This window comes from Heptranchias perlo, chromosome 1 (genome assembly GCF_035084215.1).
Source record: "Heptranchias perlo isolate sHepPer1 chromosome 1, sHepPer1.hap1, whole genome shotgun sequence".
Lineage (NCBI taxonomy): Eukaryota > Metazoa > Chordata > Chondrichthyes > Hexanchiformes > Hexanchidae > Heptranchias > Heptranchias perlo.
Genome location: NC_090325.1, coordinates 141,496,139 through 141,520,329, shown reverse-complemented (window position 1 = coordinate 141,520,329; position 24,191 = coordinate 141,496,139). Strand labels below are relative to the sequence as shown.

The 24,191-nt window shown below is 43.3% G+C and overlaps 1 protein-coding gene across 1 annotated transcript; it reads left to right on the top strand.

Annotated features, from left to right (window-relative positions):
• The first annotated feature begins 622 nt into the window (after positions 1 to 622).
• Positions 623 to 18,625, top strand: rps3a (ribosomal protein S3A). The gene is made up of 6 exons (XM_067992135.1): positions 623 to 731; positions 1,287 to 1,390; positions 1,929 to 2,116; positions 3,518 to 3,726; positions 7,597 to 7,706; positions 18,472 to 18,625. The coding sequence occupies exons 1-6, from the start codon at positions 670 to 672 to the stop codon at positions 18,594 to 18,596; spliced, it is 798 nt and encodes a 265-aa protein (XP_067848236.1). The 5' UTR covers positions 623 to 669; the 3' UTR covers positions 18,597 to 18,625.
• The last annotated feature ends 5,566 nt before the right edge of the window (positions 18,626 to 24,191 follow it).

Sequence of the window (24,191 nt, the reverse complement as noted above, 5' to 3'; positions counted from 1 at the left end):
CAGAACTGGATGCCACTTCAGTATAAATGGCAGCAATGTGAAAACTGGCTTTAATCCAGGAAATTCACGATTTTAATGACGGGGAGCTATGATGATTAACTTAAATATGGGCAAGGGTAACGAAAGAGCGTTGCGAAAGTCCCACGAAATTATAGCGTGGCGTGAGCAATGGCACGTCATTCACGCCATAATTCCCTCTTTCTCTTGTGACGTAAATCGGGTTCTGCAACATAAATACATCACAATGGTGCCATTCTCCAGGAAAGTCTGGGCCAGTATCTGGTTATTTATCTTACTATCGTTTGTGGGACTTTGCTGTGCCGCAAATTGTTCCCAGTGCCTCCCCCACATTACAACAGTGACTACACGTTAATGGCTGTGAAGCATTTTGGGACGTTCTGGAGTTATGAAAGGCGCTACAAAACTGCAAATTTTTCCTTCGTGCAAACAAACCGCCGGCCGTGCAGCAGGCGGCAAACTCGGCGTCAGCGCGCGGGATGGAACGCCTGTTATTGGATCCACCGATTCCGGTTCGACGTCAGCCCTCGCGCTGCCTCCCCCGATTGGCTGCTCGCCCGGATCTCGCGAGATGTTCCGCAGTTTGTCCCGTGACCCGGTAAAAGTATCGCGGGATCTTTTCTTCTTCCTCTTTCCAGCTCCTCGAGCAACATGGCAGTCGGTAAAAACAAGAGACTGACCAAAGGAGGCAAGAAGGGGGCCAAGAAGAAGATGTAAGTCAGCCGATATCGGGCGGGCTGTCTTCCGCTGACTTTCCTCAGCACGGGTGGTGCGTGATATTGCTGAAAATCGGAGGGATGGCGCTGATATTCAGGGGATTGTAATGATCGTGAGTCCGGGAAGGGCAGAGAGACGCGGCCGCCGGGCCTGGTGTGAAAGGGCGCTCCTGTGCCTGGTTCACAGCAGGGGAAAGGAGGCTTGTGACGCCTGGTGAGGCGGTTAGGCACCGGGGAGGCTTCAAAACTAAACCAAAGGTGAAGTGCGATGTAACGAACCGGTCGAGTCCAGGCTGCTTTAGATCTCGGAGCCGAGAGACCGAGGGCTGCCCGGAGGAGTATGTGCAACCAGGTAGTAATAGTTGGTACTTAACCTTCCTGGCATCGTTTGGAGAACTCCTGCCAGGTGCAACTACACCGGAGGGTTTTTCATGGAGCAAATGCAACGTGTGCAACACGCTCGGACTCTTCATTTGCGAGTCTGTTGCACTTAACTCAGGGCGCTGGAAGCCAGATCCTTGTCTGAAATCTTATTTCATCGTCTCTTCACAGCGTGGACCCCTTCTCAAAGAAGGACTGGTACGATGTTAAGGCTCCAGCGATGTTTAACATTAGGAATCTGGGCAAAACCTTGGTGACCAGGACCCAGGGAACTAGTAAGTATTTAAGTCCTTCAAAATGTCCCAACATGAGGTCATCTCCTGGGTACATTGAACTTTAGAACAAATGTTAACATGTGTTTGGCTTGACTTTTAAAAAAAAAAATATTCCTGAATATACGAAATTAATTGGTTAGGACTTGTGTGCTAAAATAAGACCAGAGAATTTTGTAGATGGAGGACTAACTACTCAAAACATCTTAAATAGGAAATTGGTGTAAAGAAAGAAAACTTGCATCCAAGTAGCACCTCATGTCCTCTGTGTCTCAAAGATCTTCACAGCTAGTGAACTACTTTTGAAGTGCAACCTTATGGGTCCCTGCTGAACAGTAGATTGTCCTTTATGTATAATAATGGCTTATACATATGGGAATGAATGATTACCTCTTGTTTCGGTCCCAGGTGGTCCAACAATGAATATTGAGACCATCCTGATGTTTCCATCGGGATCTTGTGAAAATTGTTTTTGTAAAACTGGTATCAGAGTCTGAATTCTCCATTGTTAATTTGCTCTGTTTTCTCAACTATCGCACAGAGATCGCCTCAGAAGGCTTGAAAGGCCGTGTGTTTGAGGTGAGTCTTGCTGATTTGCAGAACGATGAAGTGGCCTTCCGCAAATTTAAGCTGATCGTGGAGGACGTTCAAGGCAAAAACTGTCTGACCAACTTTCATGGCATGGACTTAACACGTGATAAGATGTGCTCTATGGTCAAAAAATGGCAGGTAAGATTATCAATCAGCATGCCCAGGATTAGAATTGTGAATTTCACAGTTCCAGTTTGCCAGTTCTGCCAAATGAATTTAGCCATGCGGCAGTTAATGACAAACCACTTCAAGGTTTAAAGCAGCTGTTTCAGTAACTGAATCGCCTGTATTTTGTAAATATGTTCTGTCCCATGAAAGTGTCAATTAGAATGGGACAAATTTGATGTTTACTTAATTTATTTTCCTGAACTTTTCATCTGTAATGTATTTCCTGTCCAAAGTGTTTTATTCTTCCTTTCCTCCCTTCCCTCTCCCGAAGGCCTTTTACTGGAGCGATACGTGGTTAGCCGCCCTCGTACTTCACCCAAGTGGTCTGTCTTCATTTGAGCCTAAAGTGAATGTAGGGCTGTTTGTCCATGGAGGCAATCCCATCCAAACACATCACTATACTCATGTATATAACTTCCAGCAGGGATCATTAGATCGGAAGTGAGCATCCTGGATGATACATTTTGTTTTCTTGGATCAGTGGTAGCCCCCTCATCTGAGTCAGAAGGTCATGGATTCAAGACCCACTCCAGAGACTTGAGCGCATAATCTAGGTTGGCACTCTAATGCAGCACTTGAGTGACTGCTACACTGCTGGGAGGTGCAGTCATGCGGATGAGCTGTTAAACTGCGGCCCTGCCAGCCCTCAGGTGGATGTAAAGGATTCAACAACACTATTTGAAGAGCAGGGGAGTTTACCTGGTCAATATTTATCCCTCAACTGACACCGAAAACTGATTTCTTGCCTTGCTGTGTGAAAATAGGCTGCTGCATTTCCTACATTGCAACAGTGACTACAATTCATTGCCTTAAGTTTCCTTTCCCCCACCCCCACCTTGGTGGCACTGAACGCAATTGTGCCTCCGCTATTGACCCATCTTGGATCAGCCAACTGATTTCAGACTGCTGTTTAAGCTTGGAAATGACTGGAGGCTTGGTATATATGTGACATATAATAGAAACGACTTGCATTTATATAGTGTCTTTGACGATGTCAGGCCGCCCTAGGGTGCTTTACAGCCAATTAAGTACTTTTTGAAGTGTAGTAATTGTTGTAATGTAGGAATGATGTAAAGAATCTTACAACACCAGGTTATAGTCCAACAGTTTTATTTGAAAATCACAAGCTTTCGGAGATTATCTCCTTCGTCAGGTGAGTGATGAAGGAGATAATCTCCGAAAGCTTGTGATTTTCAAATAAAACTGTTGGACTATAACCTGGTGTTGTAAGATTCCTTACATTTGTCCACCCCAGTCCATCACCGGCATCTCCACGTAATGTAGGAAGTAATCTTTTAAGGTTTTGTTAATCTGACATTAGTAATATGAATTGTGCTGATGAAATTTTCTTCTGAATTATTCTAATTGTAGACCATGATTGAAGCCCATATTGATGTCAAAACCACAGATGGATACCTGCTGCGTCTCTTTTGTGTGGGATTCACTAAGAAACGCAACAACCAGATTCGTAAAACCTCCTACGCTCAACACCAGCAGGTCCGCACAATCCGCAAGAAGATGGTAGAGATCATGACTCGTGAAGTACAAACCAATGACCTCAAGGAGGTTGTCAACAAGTTGTAAGTAATCTAGACAAATACACTATGTTCTGATATGTTTTAACGTTGCCTCCAGTAACTTGCTTTTCTCTGAAGTAAAATTGAAATACAAATACTAGAAACTTGCTCTTGCCAGTAGGCTTTTTTGTGCTAGTGTGAATTTGGAACTTGGGCAGTTGATACTCTGAAGTCACTTCAGCACGGGTTGTTGGATGCAGAACTGTTTCTGGATGTTGGATGCTGATTCCCTGACTATATGAATTTTATATACTGCTAATTACATGTAACTACTGTTGCTTGCACCATGACCAACTGGATTCTGTTTTGGTACAGAGTGGGGGATGTTTGAACTGTGTATCTGTTATTAAAATGTATTATAAACATGCATATCCTGTGATTTCATAGTTTCAGGATACCATCTCTCCATTACAGCATTTGTCTGTTAATTTAACTCTTATGTCCAAGTCTCAACCACTGGCCGAGGCAACCAGTTTCAGCTGCTGATCACTCATTGTAAAGAGATACTCCTTGATGACTTTAAAGCTTTTGCCCCGTTCTATTCCACTAAATATGTCTTTCATAAGATGGCCTCAGTTGACCTAGCTGGGCTGAAGAGGTCGAGCTTATCTCGTTTTTCCTCATTAGAGGATCAGTCTTAATGCTCTCCCCTGCACTACCTCTAGGTGGCTCCTGCACGTCACAGTGGCCCAAGCACTGTACAGATTCAGCATAATGTTTGCAGATTTGAACTCTACTGATACGTACTCCATCCTTTTTTTTATTGCTGCCTTTCACTGGACATGGAGAGTGATAGTGACCAACTGCTTTGAATGCCCCAGCTCACGAAGTACACTTGCCTTCTATTTCTATTCCCAGAGTGCAGTAACTTGTAGACTATGCAGGGTACAAATATGTTGATCTCCCTTCGTAAAATCTTGCCTTGTTTGAAGTCTACAGGCTTTTTACCCTACCTGCTAATTTGGTGCCTTCTGCAATTTAACTATTGTACTGGAGTTGAGAGTTTAGGTAATATTTGTATACCGGCAAGGAAAGACCCTCCGGTAACTCAGTGATGAGAAGCTATTTCTGGAGATGCTCTTGCTATGATTTGATAGGTGAGAGTAGAGCTGGACAATCGAGGAGAGGCATTGGAGAGTGATGGTGTGGTTGACCTTGTCAAAGACTGCAGAGGTGAAGAAGGGCGAGGAAGGATAATGCACCATAATGATAGAGGATGTCATTTTTGATTTTGGTCGATTTGGTGCTGTAGCAGGGGGTGGAACTTGATTGGAGAGATTCATACGTGGAGTTGCGGGAAAGATGGGCACGGATTTGACAGTGGTAGTTTACAGGGACCGGTGTCAATGGCTGTTTGAGGAGAGGGTGTTAGTTTGGAAATATCAGCTAGCCATGGCCCATAAAGGGAAGGAGGTATGGGTTCAAGGCTAGGGTAAAGGAGCAGAAGGATCCAGGGGGTAGGTTTGGTTTGATGGGAGGGAAAAAGCAGAGGAAGCTGAATGGATAGTCTCCTGCTTGGTGACAGAGGTCCATGAGCTTCTCACAAAAATAACTGCTAGATGAGGGGCAGGAGGGATGGGTTTAGGGAGATAATTGGTACTGGAGAGAAGAAGCTGGGGATGATTTTGGAGCAGTGGGTGGTTTGGCAGAGGAGGATGAAGTCTGATGGCACTTCCATGTGGTCTTGCCAGATCTGGCGATGGAAGGCTAAACCAATTGACTGCTAGTTACACTTGGACTTCCCCCTGAACTTGAGAGTGAATATGGGGGGGGGGGGCCATGCTTGGGAGAATAGCCTGGGTGGATGCAGTCATGGTCTTGCTGGGGATGAGGGCATGAAAGGTGGAGGTGAGGGACTGGTTGAGCAAATCAACAGCAGCAGTAGTACATTGTGAATGGAAGGCCAAAGGCTAGGCAGTTGGGAGTTTGAAAGTGCAGTTGTAAATGACTTGGGAGAATACTTGCCAAGGACAAATGCAGAGGGGGCTCAGGGGTGTGGGTGGTGAGGGAGGCAAGGAATAAGTAGACTGTTTCTGTGCTGTAGATTCTATGCTGGTGCTTGTACACCACACAAACCTCCTCCCACTCTAATTACCTTGTCTCATCCTGCCCCATATCCCTCTATTCCCATCTCCCTCAGGAAGTGATCAGAGGCGGCATTGTCAGTGATCAAGACCATGGGAGTAGAGTGGCTGTGGGACATGGAAAGGTCAAGGAGGTGTCAGTGAATATGAACTAACTTAATCTTGTGACCGCCCTGTGATTCCTTCCCTTTAACTGGTACCAACACATTCATGTTTTACCCTTGATATCAACTGGACTTTGTTTGGTACTTTATTATAGGCCTTTTGGCATTTTTCCTGTCAATTTGGGATATGACCATCTCAAAAATTAATTTGAAAAAATGAGGTTGGCTGGGCAAAATCTGAAGCTGTCTTGGGTTATTTTCTTAGTTCTTCCTCAATTCTGCTAATTACATTAGCTTTCCAATTATTGATGTCGACATCTTTAATGAATTGAGCCAAATTTCTAGGCTATTGGAACCTCCCCAGTATTCACTGGCTTGTTCTATCTATATCAATGCTTTACAAACCTCTGCACTTGTCTCTGAATATTTTTATATGGTGAACAAAATTGATGGTGTTGGTGTGCAGTGTGGCCAGTGACTCGTGCTTATCATTTTCATTAAATGTGGTACTAGTCTGTGCTGAATTAACTGATCTCGGGTGTAGGGGTGTCACAGTTGGAGGAAATCAGTGTGTGTGAATGTTGACTGAGGAAAGGATCAGACTTCGCTGTGATACCTCCAGTCAAACAGCCTGATAGTACTTAGCCTATGCTCACATAATTAAGAACCACTTGGTGGAAGTGGGCCATGGAACTATACCCCAGTAAAATTGATGCCCATGGGAGGGGGTGGATGTTAGCATGTGGAATGTGAAGAGTGAGTCAAAGAATTAACAATCCATTGAGTGCGATTACATCTTTTCCATATTTTGTGTGGTATGGCATATGTTTTCCCTCTTAATTCCTTACACGCTGAGCTTTATGGAGCATGGCATTTGGAATTGTAGACAAAGTAAAAATTGAGGTTCTCCCAGTCAAAGCTCTAGTCTCTTGTTTTTCAGTCCCAAGCTTGTGCCCCTTCTGTTTCATGCTAAATTATGATTCTGTCTTAACAAGCTTTACTACAAGCCTTATAACTTTGTTTTTAGACAGCAGTGATGTCCTTACTGGTTGATTATATATGCAAACCATTTTGGGGGAAGTGATCTTAAATTTAAAAATAAATCACCTTGCCCTTGTGAAGCAGGCGATTCATGTGAAGATGAGAGTACATGTGTGTTGTCAAGACTATTTTGACCAGGAGGAGTGGGTGCATCATTGCTGTGCTGCATCCTGGTCTGAACTCAGCCTGTTTTTCAGCAAGGGTCACTCTGAGACGCTAGTCTGTTGTGTGCCCCAGCTGACACACATGACTATAGAATTCAGCACAGTTCAGGTTTCGAACCATCTCTCTTCTGTGCTTCAGTTCCACAGTAAGTGGTACTGAGCCACAGTCCAGGATATTTATATTAAGTTGTAGTTTTCCTGCTTTTATAAACTTTTCTAGTATCCTCCAAATGACACTAACGTTATCTTGAAGGAAATGTGTAAACTCAGTGGAACATGCAAGTACATGGATGATCCTAGTACTGGTTGAGCCTGAAGTTTGGTGGGGTTTCTAGTATGGAGAAATGTACAGGCTGGAAAAGGCCATCTGGCTCACCCCACAAAATATCTAATCCATTGGGGGAAAATGCATAAGTAGCTTTAACTTGAATGTTAATAGTTCTCTGTAGTGTTCTCAACAGTCTAATATTTGCTTTTTAGGATCCCAGACAGCATTGGTAAGGACATTGAGAAAGCTTGCCAGTCTATTTACCCTCTACATGATGTGTATGTTCGGAAAGTCAAGATGCTGAAGAAGCCCAAGTTTGAATGTAAGTGACTATCCTCCTTGAGTGCCTTTTTAATTTGCAGCTTTGAAATTAAATCAATAGTACTTGGTGATGGATGCTGGAGTTCAAGAATTAGAATGGGTAGATTGGTGCTGGAGAATGGTACTGTTCGCATTTCAGGCATCCAGTACAAACATACGAACAATGACTGACAGGAAAAGGACCTCTGGTCCATCCAGCCTGCCCCATACAATTGTGATACCTTATGTATTACAGTATAACCACCCCCTAACATCTAACCTAGATATGATCTTGAACAACTTAAAATTGTGACCCCTGGCCCTCCCTAATGTACTATTGGAACAAACTGTCAACTGGAACACCATCTATTCCTTTCACCCTCTTAAAAACCTCAATCAGATCATCCCCACGTCTAGGCTTCTCCGAAGTGTAAAGTCCCAGCTCTTTTGGCCTATCTTGATAACTAAGATGCTTTAATATAGTGGCCCTCACCTGCGTCCTTTCCAAAGCCTCAAATACACCCGCCTTGTGAGGGAACCAAAACTGGACAGTGTGTTCCAAATGAGGCCTGACTAAGGTGTTGCACAAAGACAAAATAGTATGCTTTGTCTTATAGTCAGTTGGCCTATAAATGTACCCCAACACCCTATTTGCTCTAGCTATCGCTTCACAGCATTGCTCATGAACCTTTAGAAACCAGTGCACTAGAACTCCCAGATCTCTCTTTCTCCACCTGCTTTAATGCTTTTCCCTGAAGGGTGTATGTATGTTGAGCATTTATCCTGCCCACATGCATAACACTGCACTTCTCCAAATTAAACATCATTTGCCAGTCACGAACCCAGCCCCCAGCACATAAAGATCCGCCTGAAGCAGTCGAGAATCGTCTACAGTCCTGACACTCGCTCAGATTTTGGTATTGTCTGCAAATTTGCAGATCGTATCCTGAACACCTAAATCATTAATAAAAGTAGTAAAGAGCAACAGCCTCGACACCGATCCCTGCGGGACCGGTCTCCAAACAGATCCAGATCCACGTATAACTACTTTCTGCTTACATCCTTCCAATCCGGCTCAATATATTACCACTAATTCTGGAGGCTTAGATGTTGTAGAGAAGCCTCTTCTGTGGTACCTTGTCGAAAGTATTTTGGAAGTTTATGTAGACAATGTCTACTGGGCTTCCCTCATCCACCATCTTGGTGACTTCTTCAAAAAAATATAATCAAATTTGTTAGACATGACCCTTTTTTTTTGAAAACTATGTTGGGTGTCCCCTGTATGTCCTCTATCCAAGTAATCATACATTACATTCCTAATGGTTCCTTTCAGCTTCTTTCCTATTACTGATGTCAAACTAATGGGCTGATAGTTACCCGGATCAGCCTTGTCTCCCCTTTTAAAGATAGAGACTACATTAGCCTCCTTCCAGTCTATGGGAACCGTCCCAGAGTGCAGAGAACTATTAATAATACGGGCAAGGGGCTCGCACAGCACATGTCCCATCTGCCTGAGGACCCTCGAGTGGGTATTATCTGGCCTGGCTGTCCTATTTATTTTTAGGTTTTTAATTCTATCAAAAATAACATGTTCATCTATGTTAATACTAATTTTATTAACATTAAATTGTAACAGTCAAGTATTGTCTTCAAGAGTGAAGACTGATGCATACCCATTTCTACCATACCCAGTGAGTCCCTCGATAACCGTCCTTGAGCATCCTTCAATGGGCCAATACAGTCTTTGACAGTCCTCTGACTCTTCACATAGCTGAAAAAGCTTTCCCATTACTTCCACAATTGTCTCCAATCCTCTTTTCAATTATCCTTTTAGCTGATTTAACGGCAGCTATTGTTTTCTTTCGTTGTTCTTTGTACTTAACTGTTTAGATGAGTATTAGATGCTTTAAAATTGTGGACACATTTTTGTTTACATCTTATTTGTCTTTGTACATGACCATTCAGCCACCTTGGCTTGTTCTTACCATATGCCCTTCTTTTGACTTTGGGTACATACTTGTCTTCCACATTTTGTATCACCTTAAAAACTTTCCATTTGTATCCTACATCGGTCTCATCACCAACCAGCAGGGTTAGCCAATCAATATGGCTAATTAAAAAATAAGGGGTCTCCCATTTAAGACGGAGATGAGGAGAATTTTTTTCTGAGGGGCATGAGTCTGTGGAACTCCCTTCCCCAGAGAGTGGTGGAGGCAGGGTCATTGAATATTATTAAGGCTGAGTTAGATAGATTCCTGATTAACAAAGGAGTCAAAGGTTATATTAGATAGATGGAAAAGTAGGGTTGAGGTCTCATTCAGATCAGCTATGATCTTATCAAATGGCAGAGCAGGCTCGAGGGGCCGAATGCCCACCTCCTTAATTCGTATTCGTATGTTCGTAACCCGTCTGTCATTTTAGAAAAGTTTGCCCATCTGAAATCTGCTGTGCGTTGTAGATTTTCTGTATCTTTTGGTTCTACCAGCCAATTGAAGGCATATTGCGGTCACTGTGGCCCAGGTGTACTCCCACATGGAGGCCTGATACGAGGTTAAGCTCACTAGTAAATACTAGATCTGATATATTATCATCCCAGGTTACTTCATTGACAAGTTGAGTCAGGAAACAGTCGTGTGTATTTTCAACAAATTTTTCAACTGCACCTCCCACCACAACAGGGTAAACCGCAGTGCCACTGAATTCCAGGAAAATTAGTTACCCATCAAACAAAGGTGACGAACTTTTGAGGCTTCAGAAATCTGTTTCCGTCGTAACTCCTCGTGTTCAGGTGTGTGACCTGGGGGTCTATAACAATTAGTCCTTGCCCGTAAGCTTAGTCCACTTGAACCAAAATAGCTGCAGCTGTACCTCCCTAATGAGGCAAAATCAAGTATCTCAAGTGGCTAGTTTCTCACTGATTTTTTAAAATAGCAACCCCACCTCTGACCGACTGTCCTTTTCAAATCCCTTGTAGCCTTTTAGGTGAATTTTTGCCCCATCACTGATCTAGCCATGTCTCATACACAAAATATCTAATTTTTCCAAGACAGCACATGATTGCAGTTCTAACAATTTGTTTTTAACACTCTATGCATTTACATAGAAACAATGTAAAGGTCTGTCATCTGCCTTCTTCTTTGAGTTATTTATTCTTGTATGCCCCCTATCTGCTTTAATAGTATGTTTAGAATCTGTGATGATCAAGGGTGATAAAACTATCTTTAAGCATTTCTGCACTATCCCCATGTGGATCTAGTTTAAATGCTTGCTAAAAGCAAGCTCAACACTCTCTGCAACCCTTTGTGCTCCCTGGAAATTTAGATGGAGGACATCCCTCCTAAACAACTTATCCTGTCCAGTGAATATGTCCCAGTTGTCAGCGTGGTCGAGCTTTTTTACTAAGATCTCAAAGCCAGATGTTGAATCCTATGATTCGGCTGTTCTCCCAATGATCTGGACATGACTGGTAATAACCCCGAGACTACTACCCTTGCACTTTTACTCTGGAGGTCAGCAATGAGGTCCTTCAAGGAATCCTGCAAAACAAGAAGCCAGCCTTCTATGAAAAACTTAACGGCATAGCTTGTAAATCAACACTTTGTATTGTATCTTCTAATGCAAAAAATATCCTGAGGTGCCTTAAGTGGCCGTGGGTGGGGGCAGGTGAACAAAACAGAGGGGTGATTGAAAGATTGGATGGAAAGGTGGGTTTTCAGTGTTTTTGGAGCTGGAAGGATTTAGTGAGGGGATTCGAGAGCATGGCCTAGGTGGCTGACAGCTCTGCCACTAGTAATGGGGTGAATTTTAAATTTTAGGGCATTGGATAGTAGGGTGCCAATGTAGGTGAGGGTGGGTGTGATGGACAAGCAGTACATGATTCTTTGAATTGTGGACAAATGGGAGCTTATAGGGGTGGGGACCAGAACCCAGCAAGGAGGACATTAGAGCAATCTACTTGTGATGACGAAAGGGTTTCAGCGACTGGGGCTGAGGTTGAGGTATGCAGTTTTGCCGAGATAGAAGTAAATGTTCTTGATGAATATGCGTATGGTTTGAAGCTCAACTCTGGTTCAAACAGTGCACCAAGAATTTGCAGTGTGGTTCAGCCTTAGTGAGTGGCTTAAGAGGAGGGTGGAATCTGCAGCAAAAGGGTGGAGCTTATTGCATATATACCATATCTACTGCATTCTTTTATATTCAGCCACTTTGGGGGGATAAAGTTATTTATCAAAACACAATTTACATTTGACATCTGACCATCCTTGATTATCGCATGCATTTCTAAATGTTCACAAATTATTATAGATTCTAAGAGCATGTCCACACTGATGGGCTGACTAGACTATCGTTACCTGCCTAATCCTTCTCTCACTTACTGAACAGATGTGTTGTGCTGGGGACAGGCAGGTGTATGTATATGTGAGGACAGAACAACGTTGGTCAGAGCCTCTGTTATACTCCTTGATTTTCTCCAATATCCCAGGGTCTGGAGATTCATCCGCCTTGAGTTCTTTCTAACTTTTCTCAGAACCACTACCTTTTTTGAGAGTTATATCTAATAATTGCCTCCTCCTTTAGTAAGTTTATGTAATTACTCCCACTATAATTGATCCAAAAATTTAATATCTGCCATAGATTTATCCTCCACAATTAAATCTGTCCTTTCATCTCTGTGCAATGCTAGTCTCTTAACTGTTTTACTTTTCTTTCCTTTCTGGTGCCAGTGTTCTTGTACTACTTATGTGCTTATAAAAGCACTTAATTTCTTTTATATTATCTGCAAGCCTGTCCCACATTTCCTTTTTAGCCCTTTTTTAATCTTTCACTTTCCCATCACACATTGTATATTCTTCATGATTTTTAGTATTAGCTACATTTTGTCAAGTTTTAGTCTAACCACAGAACATCATGATGTGGAGATGCCGGTGATGGACTGGGGTTTCCGCATCGTTCACCTGAGGAAGGAGGTAGCCTCCGAAAGCTTGTGAATTTAAAATAAAATTGCTGGACTATAACTTGGTGTTGTAAAATTGTTTACAGAACATCAGCCATTGTTCTCCCTTTTTTTGCTTATATGCGCGCCTACTTTATACTCTACCAGTTTCTTGTTTGAAAATTTTTCATTGTTGATCGGTTTGCTGCACTGGTAATTTGTGCTGGATCCCTCTACATCTTTGAACTTTTCATTTTTCCTGCATGCTTTTTCTTTGAATCTTATCCTTTTATATTCAGTGAACCTCATTGTATTGTGGTTGCTATTTCCCAATTGTTTTCCAGCTTTCAAATCGACTGTTTGTCCCTCCACATTTCCCAGAACTAAATCAAGCCGTGCTTATTTTTGTTGGACTAGAAACGTATTGATCCAGGTAGCCATCCTGGATGCCTTCTAGGAAGTGTCACCCACTTTGACCACATTCATTACCTTTTACCCAGTTCATTTTCAAACCGTTGAAATCACCCAGTATTGCACTGTTTTGCATAGCTTTGAACTATCCACAGATCTCTCCCTCTCATTTTAACTATGATGTGGAGATGCCGGTGATGGACTGGGGTGGACAAATGTAAGGAATCTTACAACACCAGGTTACAGTCCAACAATTTTATTTTAAAATCACAAGCTTTCAGAGATTATCTCCTTCGTCAGGTGAGTGAGTGAAAGATTCTCAAATCGCATATCTTATATTAGGCTGGGACACGATCACACCAATCAAAGGTGTCGTTGGTGTTCAGACAGGTTAGCCACGGAAAACAGTACATCCCAGTATACTGAATGCACAATGGGTCAGATTACACAGACAAGGAGAGAAAGAGACCCGAAAGGCAGAGCGAGACAGAGAATGTCCAGTTGTATTAAATTGTAAACGATTTTACAACACCAAGTTATAGTCCAACAATTTTTATTTGAAATCTACAAGCTTTCGGAGGCTTCCTCCTTCCTCAGGTAAACCTTGAGGCCGCCTTGGAGACACACGACAACGCAAAATCGTCGAGCAGAAATTGATAGCCAAGTTCTGCACCCATGAGGACAGCCTCAACCGGGATCTTGGGTTCATGTCACGCTACACGTAACCCCACCAGCAGGGAAAACAAAGTTATCTTTTTAATACAACTGGACATTCTCTGTCTCGCTCTCTCTGCTCTCTCTGTCTGTGTAATCTGACCCATTGTGTATTCAGTATACTGGGATGTACTGTTTTCCGTGGCTAACCTGTCTGAACACCAACGACACCTTTGGTGTGATCGTGTCCCAGCCTAATATAAGATATGCGATTTGAGAACCTTTCACTCACTCACCTGACGAAGGAGATAATCTCCGAAAGCTTGTGATTTTCAAATAAAACTGTTGGACTATAACCTGGTGTTGTAAGATTCCTTACATTTCTCATTTTAACTTCAGTATCCTGTAATGCCCACTTAAGAATTTTCTTTTCGATTCAACTATATCAGTATGAATTCTGTTCTTAATGCAACCCCCTAGAATATTATGTTCTAGTGCTGTGATAGAATCCTTTCATGTACTGCCCCAGACCCCTCTTCTTCCCCCACTCTCTTGAAAATGTTATCAGCGATATGAACTTTAGTCCTGTTCAAACTGAAGCCATGCCTCTGTTTTAATTATATTGTACCTTTCCATAGCTACAAATGCTTTTTAATACTTTGTCTATTTACTCCTCATTCCAATTTTTTTGCAACATTGACCATTCTTATTAATCCCTCCCAATGTCTGAGTGAGCCATGCAGACCAGATTTGTCCAATATTTGATTTTTGTTTGTTGAGATAAAAGATCTTGGGTAGGATGATGCTACAATGTGTGTCTGCTTTGAGAAGCAGAAAATTGCTGGAATTAAATTGAAGGGGTTTATCGCCAAATGTTTGCAGTGAATTTTGGATCATTTGGATCATCAGAAAAGTGTTACTTTTAAAGTGTTTCTTATTTATATTTCCTCACACCAGGCAGCAGTCTAGTGAATCTGTGCTGTGTCCTCTCTTGTCTCAACTGCTTCCTATAGCATGGAGTCCAAAACTCTACACAGTACTTCAACTGTGGTCTTACTGGGTACAGTAGCATAGTGGTTATGTTACTGGACGAGTAAACCAGAGGCCTGGACTAATAATCCGGAGTATGAGTTCAAATCCCGCCACGGCAGCTGGGGAATTTAAATTCGATTAATTAAATAAAAAATCTGGAATTAAAATACTAGTATCAGTAATGGTGGCCATGAAACTACCGGATTGTCATAAAAACCCATCTGGTTCACTAATGTCCTTTAGGGAAGGAAACCTGCTAGCCTTACCCGGTCTGGCCTTTGCTGTGGGTCTGGAGTCACGTAATGTGGTTGATTCTTAATTGCCCTCTGAAATGGCCTAGCAAGCCACTCAGTTGTAAAATCTCGCTATGAAAAGTCATAAGAATAAAACCGGACGGACCACCTGTCATCGGACCACTAGGCACCGGACACGACGGCAAACCAAGCCCAGTTGACCCTGCAAAGTCCTCCTCACTAACATCTGGGGACTTGTGCCAAAATTGGGAGAGCTGTCCCACAGACTAGTCAAGCAACAGCCTGACATAGCCATACTCATAGAATCGTACCTTTCAGCCAATGTCCCAGACTCTTCCATCTCCATCACCATCCCTGAGGTGGCGGTACAGTGATATACAGTTAGGAGGGAGTGGCCCCGGGAGTCCTCAACATTGACTCTGGACCTCATGAAATCTCATGGCATCAGGTCAAACATGGGCAAGGAAACCTCCTGCTGATTACCACCTACCGTCCTCCCTCAGCTGATGAATCAGTCCTCCTCCATGTTGAGCACCACTTGGAGGAAGCACTTAGGGTAGCAAGGGCACAAAATGTACTCTGGGTGGGAGACTTCAATATCCATCACCAAGAGTGGCTCAGTAGCACCACTACTGACCGAGCTGGCCGAGTCCTGAAGGACACAGCTGCCAGACTGGGCCTGCGGCAGGTGGTGAGCGAACCAACACAAGGGAAAAACTTACTCTACCTCGTCCTCACCAATCTACCTGTCGCAAATGCATCTGTCCATGACAGTATTGGTAGGAGTGACTACCACACAGTCCTCGTGGAGACGAAGTCCTATCTTCGCACTGAGGACACCATCCAACGTGTTGTGTGGCACTACCACCGTGCTAAATGGGATAGATTCAGAACAGATCTAGCAGCTCAAAACTGGGCATCCATGAGGCACTTTGGGCCATCAGCAGCAGCAGAATTGTATTCCAGCACAATCTGTAACCTCATGGCCCGGCATATTCCTCACTGTACCATTACCAGCAAGCCAGGGGATCAACCCTGGTTCAATGAGGAGTGTAGAAGAGCATGCCAGGAGCAGCACCCGGCGTACCTAAAAATGAGGTGCTGACCTGGTGAAGCTATAACTCAGGACTACATGCATGCTAAACAGCGGAAGAAACATGCTCTAGACAGCGAAGCGATTCCACAAACAATGGATCAGAACAAAGCTCTGCTGTCCTGCCACATCTCGTCGTGAATGGTGGTGGACGATTAAACAACTAACGGGAGGAGGAGGCTCTGCAAACATTCCCATCCTCAGTAATGGCGGAGACCAGCACGTGAGTGCAAAAGACAAGGCCTGAAGCATTTCCAACCATCTTCATCTAGAAGTGCCTAGTGGATGATCCATCTCGGCCTCCCCCCGATATCCCCACCATCACAGAAGCCAGTCTTCAGCCAATTCGATTCACTCCACGTGATATCAAGAAACGGCTGAGTGCACTGGATACAGCAAAGGCTATGGGCCCCGACAACATCCCAGCTGTAGTGCTGAAGACTTGTGCTCCAGAACTAGCTGCGCCTCTAGCCAAGCTGTTCCAGTACAGCTACAACACTGGCATCTACCTGACAATGTGGAAAATTGCCCGAGTATGTCCTGTCCACAAAAAGCAGGACAAATCCAATCCGGCCAATTACTGCCCCATCAGTCTACTCTCAATCATCAGCAAAGTGATGGAAGATGTCGTCGACAGTGCTATCAAGCGGCACTTACTTACCACTAACCTGCTCACCAATGCTCAGTTTGGGTTCCGCCAGGACCACTCTGCTCCAGACCTCATTACAGCCTTGGTCCAAACATGGATAAAAGAGCTGAATTGCAGAGGTGAGGTGAGAGTGACTGCCCTTGACATCACTGCAGCATTTGACAGAGTGTGACACCAAGGAGCCCTAGTAAAATTGAAGTCAATGGGAATCAGGGGGAAAACTCTCCAGTGGCTGGAGTCATACCCAGCACAAAGGAAGATGGTAGTGGTTGTTGGAGGCCAATCATCTCAGCCCCAGGACATTGCCGCAGGAGCAGTGTCCTAGGCCCAACCATCTTCAGCTGCTTCATCAATGACCTTCCCTCCATCATAAGGTCAGAAATGGGGATGTTCGCTGATTGCACAGTGTTCAGTTCTATTCGCAACCCCTCAGATAATGAAGCAGTCCGAGCCCGCATGCAGCAAGACCTGGACAACATCCAGGCTTGAGCTCATAAGTGGCAAGTAACATTCGCGCCCGATAAGTGCCAGGCAATGGCCATCTCCAACAAGAGAGAGTCTAACCACCTTCCCTTGACATTCAACGGCATTACCATCGCCGAATCCCCCACCATCAACATCCTGGGGGTCACCATTGACCAGAAACTTAACTGGACCAGCCATATAAATACTGTGGCTACAAGAGCAGGTCAGAGGCTGGGTATTCTGTGGCGAGTGACTCACCTCCCGACTCTCTAAAGCCTTTCCACCATCTACAAGGCACAAGTCAGGAGTATGATGGAATATTCTCCACTTGCCTGGATGAGTGCAGCTCGACACCATCCACAACAAAGCAGCCCGCTTGATTGGCACCCCATCCACCACCCTAAACATTCACTCCCTTCACCATCGGCGCACAGTGGCTGCAGTGTGTACCATCCACAGGGTGCACTGCAGCAACTCGCTAAGGCTTCTTCGACAGCACCTCCCAAACCCGTGACCTCTACCACCTAGACGGACAAGAGCAGCAGGCACGTGGGAACAACACCACCTGCACGTTCCCCTCCAAGGCACAACCATCCCGACTTGGAAATATATCATAGTTCCTTCATTGTCGTTGGGTCAAAATCCTAGAACTCCCTTCCTAACAGCACTGTGGGAGAACAGTTTCCACACGGCCTGCAGCGGTTCAAGAAGGCGGCTCACCGTCATGAGGGCAATTAGGGATGGGCAATAAATGCTGGCCTCGCCAGTGACGCCCACATCCCATGAACGAATTTTTTTAAAAACTAAGGTTTTATATGGCTGCTTCATTACAAGTCCCCTCATCTTCCTCTCTTCGAGGTCTTATAGATCTTTATGGGTATTGAGAATTTGGCGCCACAAGATTTGAGTGGAGGACACAGTTTCAAGTTGAGTGTTGAATGATTTTAGGAATCTTGGGGCTGCACTTTTAATAGGGGGATGATAGAGCTGTGGAGTACAGCAGCAGTGGGGGTAGTGGAAGAGAAAACAATGCCAGGTTTAAATAAAGGGACTGGATTAATTGTTAGAAAACCAGATATAAGATTTTAATTTTAGAATCACAGTAACCATCTGTGGTTTCGTGGGCTGGATAGACAAATGTTCTGACCAGCACATTGTTTTGTGTTACAATGCAATGAGCTTGCCAAGTATGGGTTTGAATATGCCAGTTGGGCTGAATTGTTTGGGTGTTGTGATTAAGGTATATAATTATAATTAAGATAATTGAACAATAATGGAAAAAATCTTTTCTTTCAGTGGGCAAACTGATGGAGCTGCATGGTGAAGGAGGAAGTGGCTCAAGCAAACCGTCGGGTGAAGAGACTGGTGCTAAAGTAGATAGAGCTGATGGATATGAACCTCCTGTCCAAGAAACTGTCTAAATGTGTATAATAAAACATCTCTTCTATGACTGCTTTTTACTTCAAAATTTTATCTAGTTTGATATATAAAATGTGAAGTTTTAAAATGATGGAGGCCAGCAAGTTTATGCAACCTGCCCTCAAGTTAACCTTGTGAGCCTATGTATCATTCTTGTGAATGTGCTGTGCCCCCTCCAAGGTCAGTTTATACATCCTGATGTGCAGTGCCAAAAACTCAACGCCATACTCCAGGTGGGGTCTGACCAAGGCTCTGTACAACTTTATGAAGCATAATTTCTTCCCCTTTATAGTCCAGCCCCCTTGAGATAAAAGCAACATTCAGTTAGCCTTTTTGATTGCTTTTTGTACCTCTGCATTAGCTTTTAATGATGTGTACCTGGTCACCCAAATCTTATTGCTCCAACAGTTTGTAGTTTCTTGCCATTAAGAAAATGTTCAGATTTGTCTTTGATCTAAAGTGGATGACTTCTCACTTCCCCACATTGAACTCCATCTGCCATAGTTTTGCTCACTCAATTGGCCTATGTCCTTTTGCAACACAACTTGCTGTGTCTCCTTCCTCTTCTATACCTCTCTTAGTCAATAAGAACATAAGAAATAGGAGCAGGAGTAGGCCAATCGGCCCCTCGAGCCTGCTCCGTCATTCAATAAGATCATAGCTGATCTGATCCTAACCTCAAATCTAAATTCATGTCCAATTTCTTGTCTGCTCCCCGTAACCCCTAATTCCCTTTACTTCTAGGAAACTGTCTATTTCTGTTTTAAATTTATTTAATGACGTAGCTTCCTGGGGCAGCAATTCCACAGACCTACTACCCTCTGAGTGAAGAAGTTTCTCCTCATCTCAGTTTTGAAAGAGCAGCCCCTTATTCTAAGATTATGCCCCCAGTTCTAGTTTCACCCATCCTTGGGAACATCCTTACCGCATCCACCTGATCAAGCCCCTTCACAATCTTATATGTTTCAATAAGATCGCCTCTCATTCTTCTGAACTCCAATGAGTAGAGTCCCAATCTACTCAACTTCTCCTCACCTCTGATGCAGATAGATTCCATCCTATCCTCACCTTCAGCTCAGATGATGAGCTCTTTAATAAAATCATCTGTTGGTTAGGAGATGAAATACATTGTGACTGAAATGGATATTTGATAATTTAAAATACTACCTAAAATGTAAACATCTTTTTAAAAACTTGAATATTGATACAAGGAGGACAAATTATGACACTTGTATTTTGTCTCCTGATTGATTGTGATTAATGTAATTGCACATTTCATGGTAGGCTCTGCATTTGTCATTTCCCTCCCAGTAGCGCATTTATACTGTTGCTCAAATCAGTTGTCAAGAATATTAGGTCATATTTAGCAGTTAATATCACCATTGGGTTTACCCTTTTTAGAAGTTATTGGAAATGAAACCTTATCCATATTTTCTGAATGTGACATTCCTTCCCTTTTTGGCTTAGATACTATTTTTCATACTTTACTTCCAATTGCTATGGGCCACATTTTGACCAAGCTCAATATTTTTAATGGGTGATTTAAGTTATTTGCATAACTTCATTAAATCTTCCACTGGTGATAATTTACTATCAAAGGACTGACACAATACTTAAAGCACAACAGTAAATATCTATTTGGTTCACTCCATGTGATAAGCAAGTGCAAAGACTATGGGCCCTGACAATGTCGAAGCTCTAGTACTGCAGATCTGTATGCCAATACAACTGGAAAAGCCTGTGATAGTAGCATCTACCTGAACGGAAGATGGAGTGGCTAGGAGGGACCTTGGAGTGCATATTCACAGGTTCCTGAAGGTGGCAGGACAGATGGATAGGGTGATTAAGAAGCCATATGGGATACTTTACTTTATTAGCCAAGGCATAGAATATAAGCAGGGAGGTTATGCTAGAACTGTATCAAACACTAGTTAGGCCACAGCTAGAGTACTATGTACAGTTCTGGTCAGCACATTACAGGAAAGATGTGATTGCATCAGAGACAGTACAAAGATTTACAAGGTAGCCGGGGGGGGGGGGAAGAGTGGGAATGGGGGCTCAAGGGAGATGGGTTGGGAGAGGAGACTGGGGGGGGGGGGGGCTTGGGATTTTAGGGCTTAAGCAGAAGGGGGGGGGACAAGCATTTCTTGCAAAGCCAGGAGCAGCAGCAACCTGGTGAGTGGGTGGTGCTGACGGGAGCAACCAGTAATGGGGGTGAGTGACACCTGGGGACCGTACTATGGATAAATAGTGAAAGATTGTTTCCATTGGTGGGCAAATGGGGAACGAGGGAATGGAAACCAAAGACTGACTGGAAAAACCATGGAGGAAGGTTCTTGAACTGAGGATTATTGGACAATGGAATCCTTCATCACATCTGGCTATTGTGGTAGAGACTAAAACTTAATTTAAAAGGGAAGGGGATAAATATTCAAAAAGGAGGAATATAAAAGGATCTGGGGGAAATGGGGTTACAGGAAAGACGAATAGCCTCCTGTGTTGTAATTTCTATAATTCTATGAAAACGCTCCTTTATTGCGTACGTGCTCGGAATGGTTTAGATATACTTGTGCTGAGCTGATTTTGGTTTTGACGTGTGGAGTCCAAGTACAGATCAGCTCTGACTGAGATTCCTGATTCAAAAGTTGTCACTTCACACGGAACCGGAGTCCAAGGAGCTAGGGAGCGAGCTGGGGCCTATTAAAAGTGGCATCAACTGAGGAGCCTGATCGCACCTTGTGCAGTGCTGGGGATTTCAATGATATGGTTTCAGGGTAAATGTCAGTGATTTATAGGATTACTACTACTAGTTACAGGTAGGATATCAGAGAATTACACCTATTGCTACCAGTCACATATAGACTATCAGTGAGTTATATTACTGTTGGTTATGAGAGGAATCTGTGTGTTACTAGTATTACTATTAGTTATCAGTGCAATTTCAGTGAGTTACCTTTAGTTACTGGTGGAATCAAAGTTCCTCCCATCTTCTATTTCCCCTCTGTAAAATTCGGTTTCCCCTCTTCCCCGCCCTCATTCTCTGCCCTCGGTTTCTCCTGTTCACCTGCTCAAAGGTGGCCGGCTGGTTCTTGGAACTTCTCGCACGACAGCTGCAGACATGAAAGCACGAGCAAAGATTCTCAACTACTGGGGACCCAACCTTTATAAGGTAATTGCAATAATATTTGTATGAGTCAGATGTCACGTGATCAGAACATCATGTGATTAAACCTCCAGGAATGCCTCCACAGTTGGCAACCCTACTTGCAGTGCAAAGATGAATGATTACACCTAGTATGTGTTTACAAGGTGTGATGAAAATATTTCAGTTCTTTGAAAGCAGTGTCTTTCTGTGCAAGTCTAACCTCTTTTGTGGCTACATCTGTTGGTATTCTTGGCTCACTATCTCTTTTGATCTTAAATGGAGCTGCCATGGTTGGGCAAGCTGTCACACTCCTGGGCTGGATTCAAATTCCTTCTCTCATCTCTAGCCTCCAACTTCTTTTATTTCCCTATCACTTTATCTTTTTTTATTGCTATTATTATGATCATTCCTCTTAATGGTCCGAAATCTGTTATCATACATACTCCTTGCATCCTCACTGTTTTTGAATGAAGACTCGTGGCACTGTCTCCTACTCTGGTCACCCTATTATAGAAAGGATATTATTAAACTAGAAAGAGTGCAGAAAAGATTTACTAGGATGCTACCGGGACTTGATGGTTTGACTTACAGGGAGAGGTTAGACAGACTGGGACTTTATTCCCTGGAGAGTAGGAGGTTAAGGGGTGATCTTATAGAAGTCTATAAAATAATGAGGGGCATAGATAAGGTCGATAGTCAAAATCTTTTCCCAAAGGTAGGGGAGTCTATAACGAGGGGGCACAGATTTAAGGTGAGAGGGGAGAGATACAAAAGGATCCAGAGGGGCAATTTTTTCACTCAAAGGGTGGTGAGTGTCTGGAACGAGCTGCCAGAGGCAGTAGTAGAGGCGGGTACAATTTTGTCTTTTAAAAAGCATTTGGACAGTTACATGGGGAAGATGGGTATCGAGGGATATGGGCCAAGTGCAGGCAATTGGGACTAGCTTAGTGGTATAAACTGGGCGACATGGACATGTTGGGCCGAAGGGCCTGTTTCCATGTTGTAACTTCTATGATTCTATGATTCTTAACTCATTGTTGTCTTGTCTTAAACCCAAGGTTGGGTTTAAATTTATTTTTCTGTTTTCCTCCACTTAGAAGCTTGGCCTTTTGCATAGGTTTCTCAATTTGGGAAGTACTGTAAAGTAAGCTTCTTTGGAGTATGTAGTTTCTATTTCTTGTGTATTCTATACACTATTGCAATTCATAGGATTTCTATACAAAACCACATTTCTGATATAGGGCCTGTAGCAGAGTTACATTGTTGTAGAAATAAAAACAAAATGCTGGAGAAGCTCAGCAAGTGAGGCAGCATCTGTGGAGAGAAAGAAACAGAGTTAACATTTCAGGTCGAAGACTTTTCGTCAGAACCTTTCTTCGACCTGAAACGTTAACTCTGCTGCCTCATTTGCTGAGCTTTTCCAGCATTTTCTGTTTTTATTTCAGATTTCCAGCATCCGCAGTATTTTGGATTTGAGTTACATTGTTGTAGAAATTGGTAATCAAGGGACTTGACCACCAGATGGCAATATACGTTGCTAAAATCAATATTCACCATGCAGTCAGAATAAGATTTAGTTTTGTATGATGTGCTAAAATATAGTATTAGTGTAGTACGCAGTGATGCTACTTTTTAGACAAATTGACAGAGGAAAATTAAATCATGCGTGAGAGTTTCTCAAAATATTGAGTGCTGAGAAGTCATGGCGACAGGACGGTGTGCGGACAACAGTGTGAACTGCTGAGAGTTTGGTAAGTATGGGAGTTTAAGGGTTAATCTCTTTAAAATCTAGTGCAAATTGCTTTCAACTGTTTAAGTTCAATTTTAAAGTTTAAATTTTTAAGTTTCTGTCAGGCTTCAGCAGAGAGCTGCTGTAGTAAGTTAATTGGTTAGCTAGATTAAACTGGTACCTGAAGGTGGCAAGGCCTGACTCATCTGAGTCACAAACTGTAGAAATACAGGGGCCTGTCAGTGCGACAGGACGGTGTGCGGACAACACAGTGTGAACTGCTGAGAGTTTGGTAAGTGTGGGAGTTCGGTGAAGTGGGGGAAGGAGGTGCTGCTTTGCCTTGCTTTTCCTAACTTTTTCCACAGAGCGGCAGTGGACCTGAGCGTCGAAGACTGAGATTGGAGAATAAAAGCAGCAGCAGCAGACCTGCAACAAGAGAAAACTACTCGAGCGGCGGTACTAAAGGTGAGCCCCGAGGCAGCTTACAAATCCAGGTTCTGGGAGAGGGAAGCAAAAAGTATTCGTAGTGTGATGTCACCAAAAATCAGGTAAGTGATTGGTTGGTGAGTATTTTCTTTCTCAATTTTTCTAAACTTATATTTTGTGGTTACTACGGTCTCTTTGTGTAGCGGGGATGACTGTTAAGCAAGGGCCCTTGAGTATATCACTTAATTCCAGTGTGATTGGTGGGATCCATTTAATTTTAATTTAATTTAAATCAAT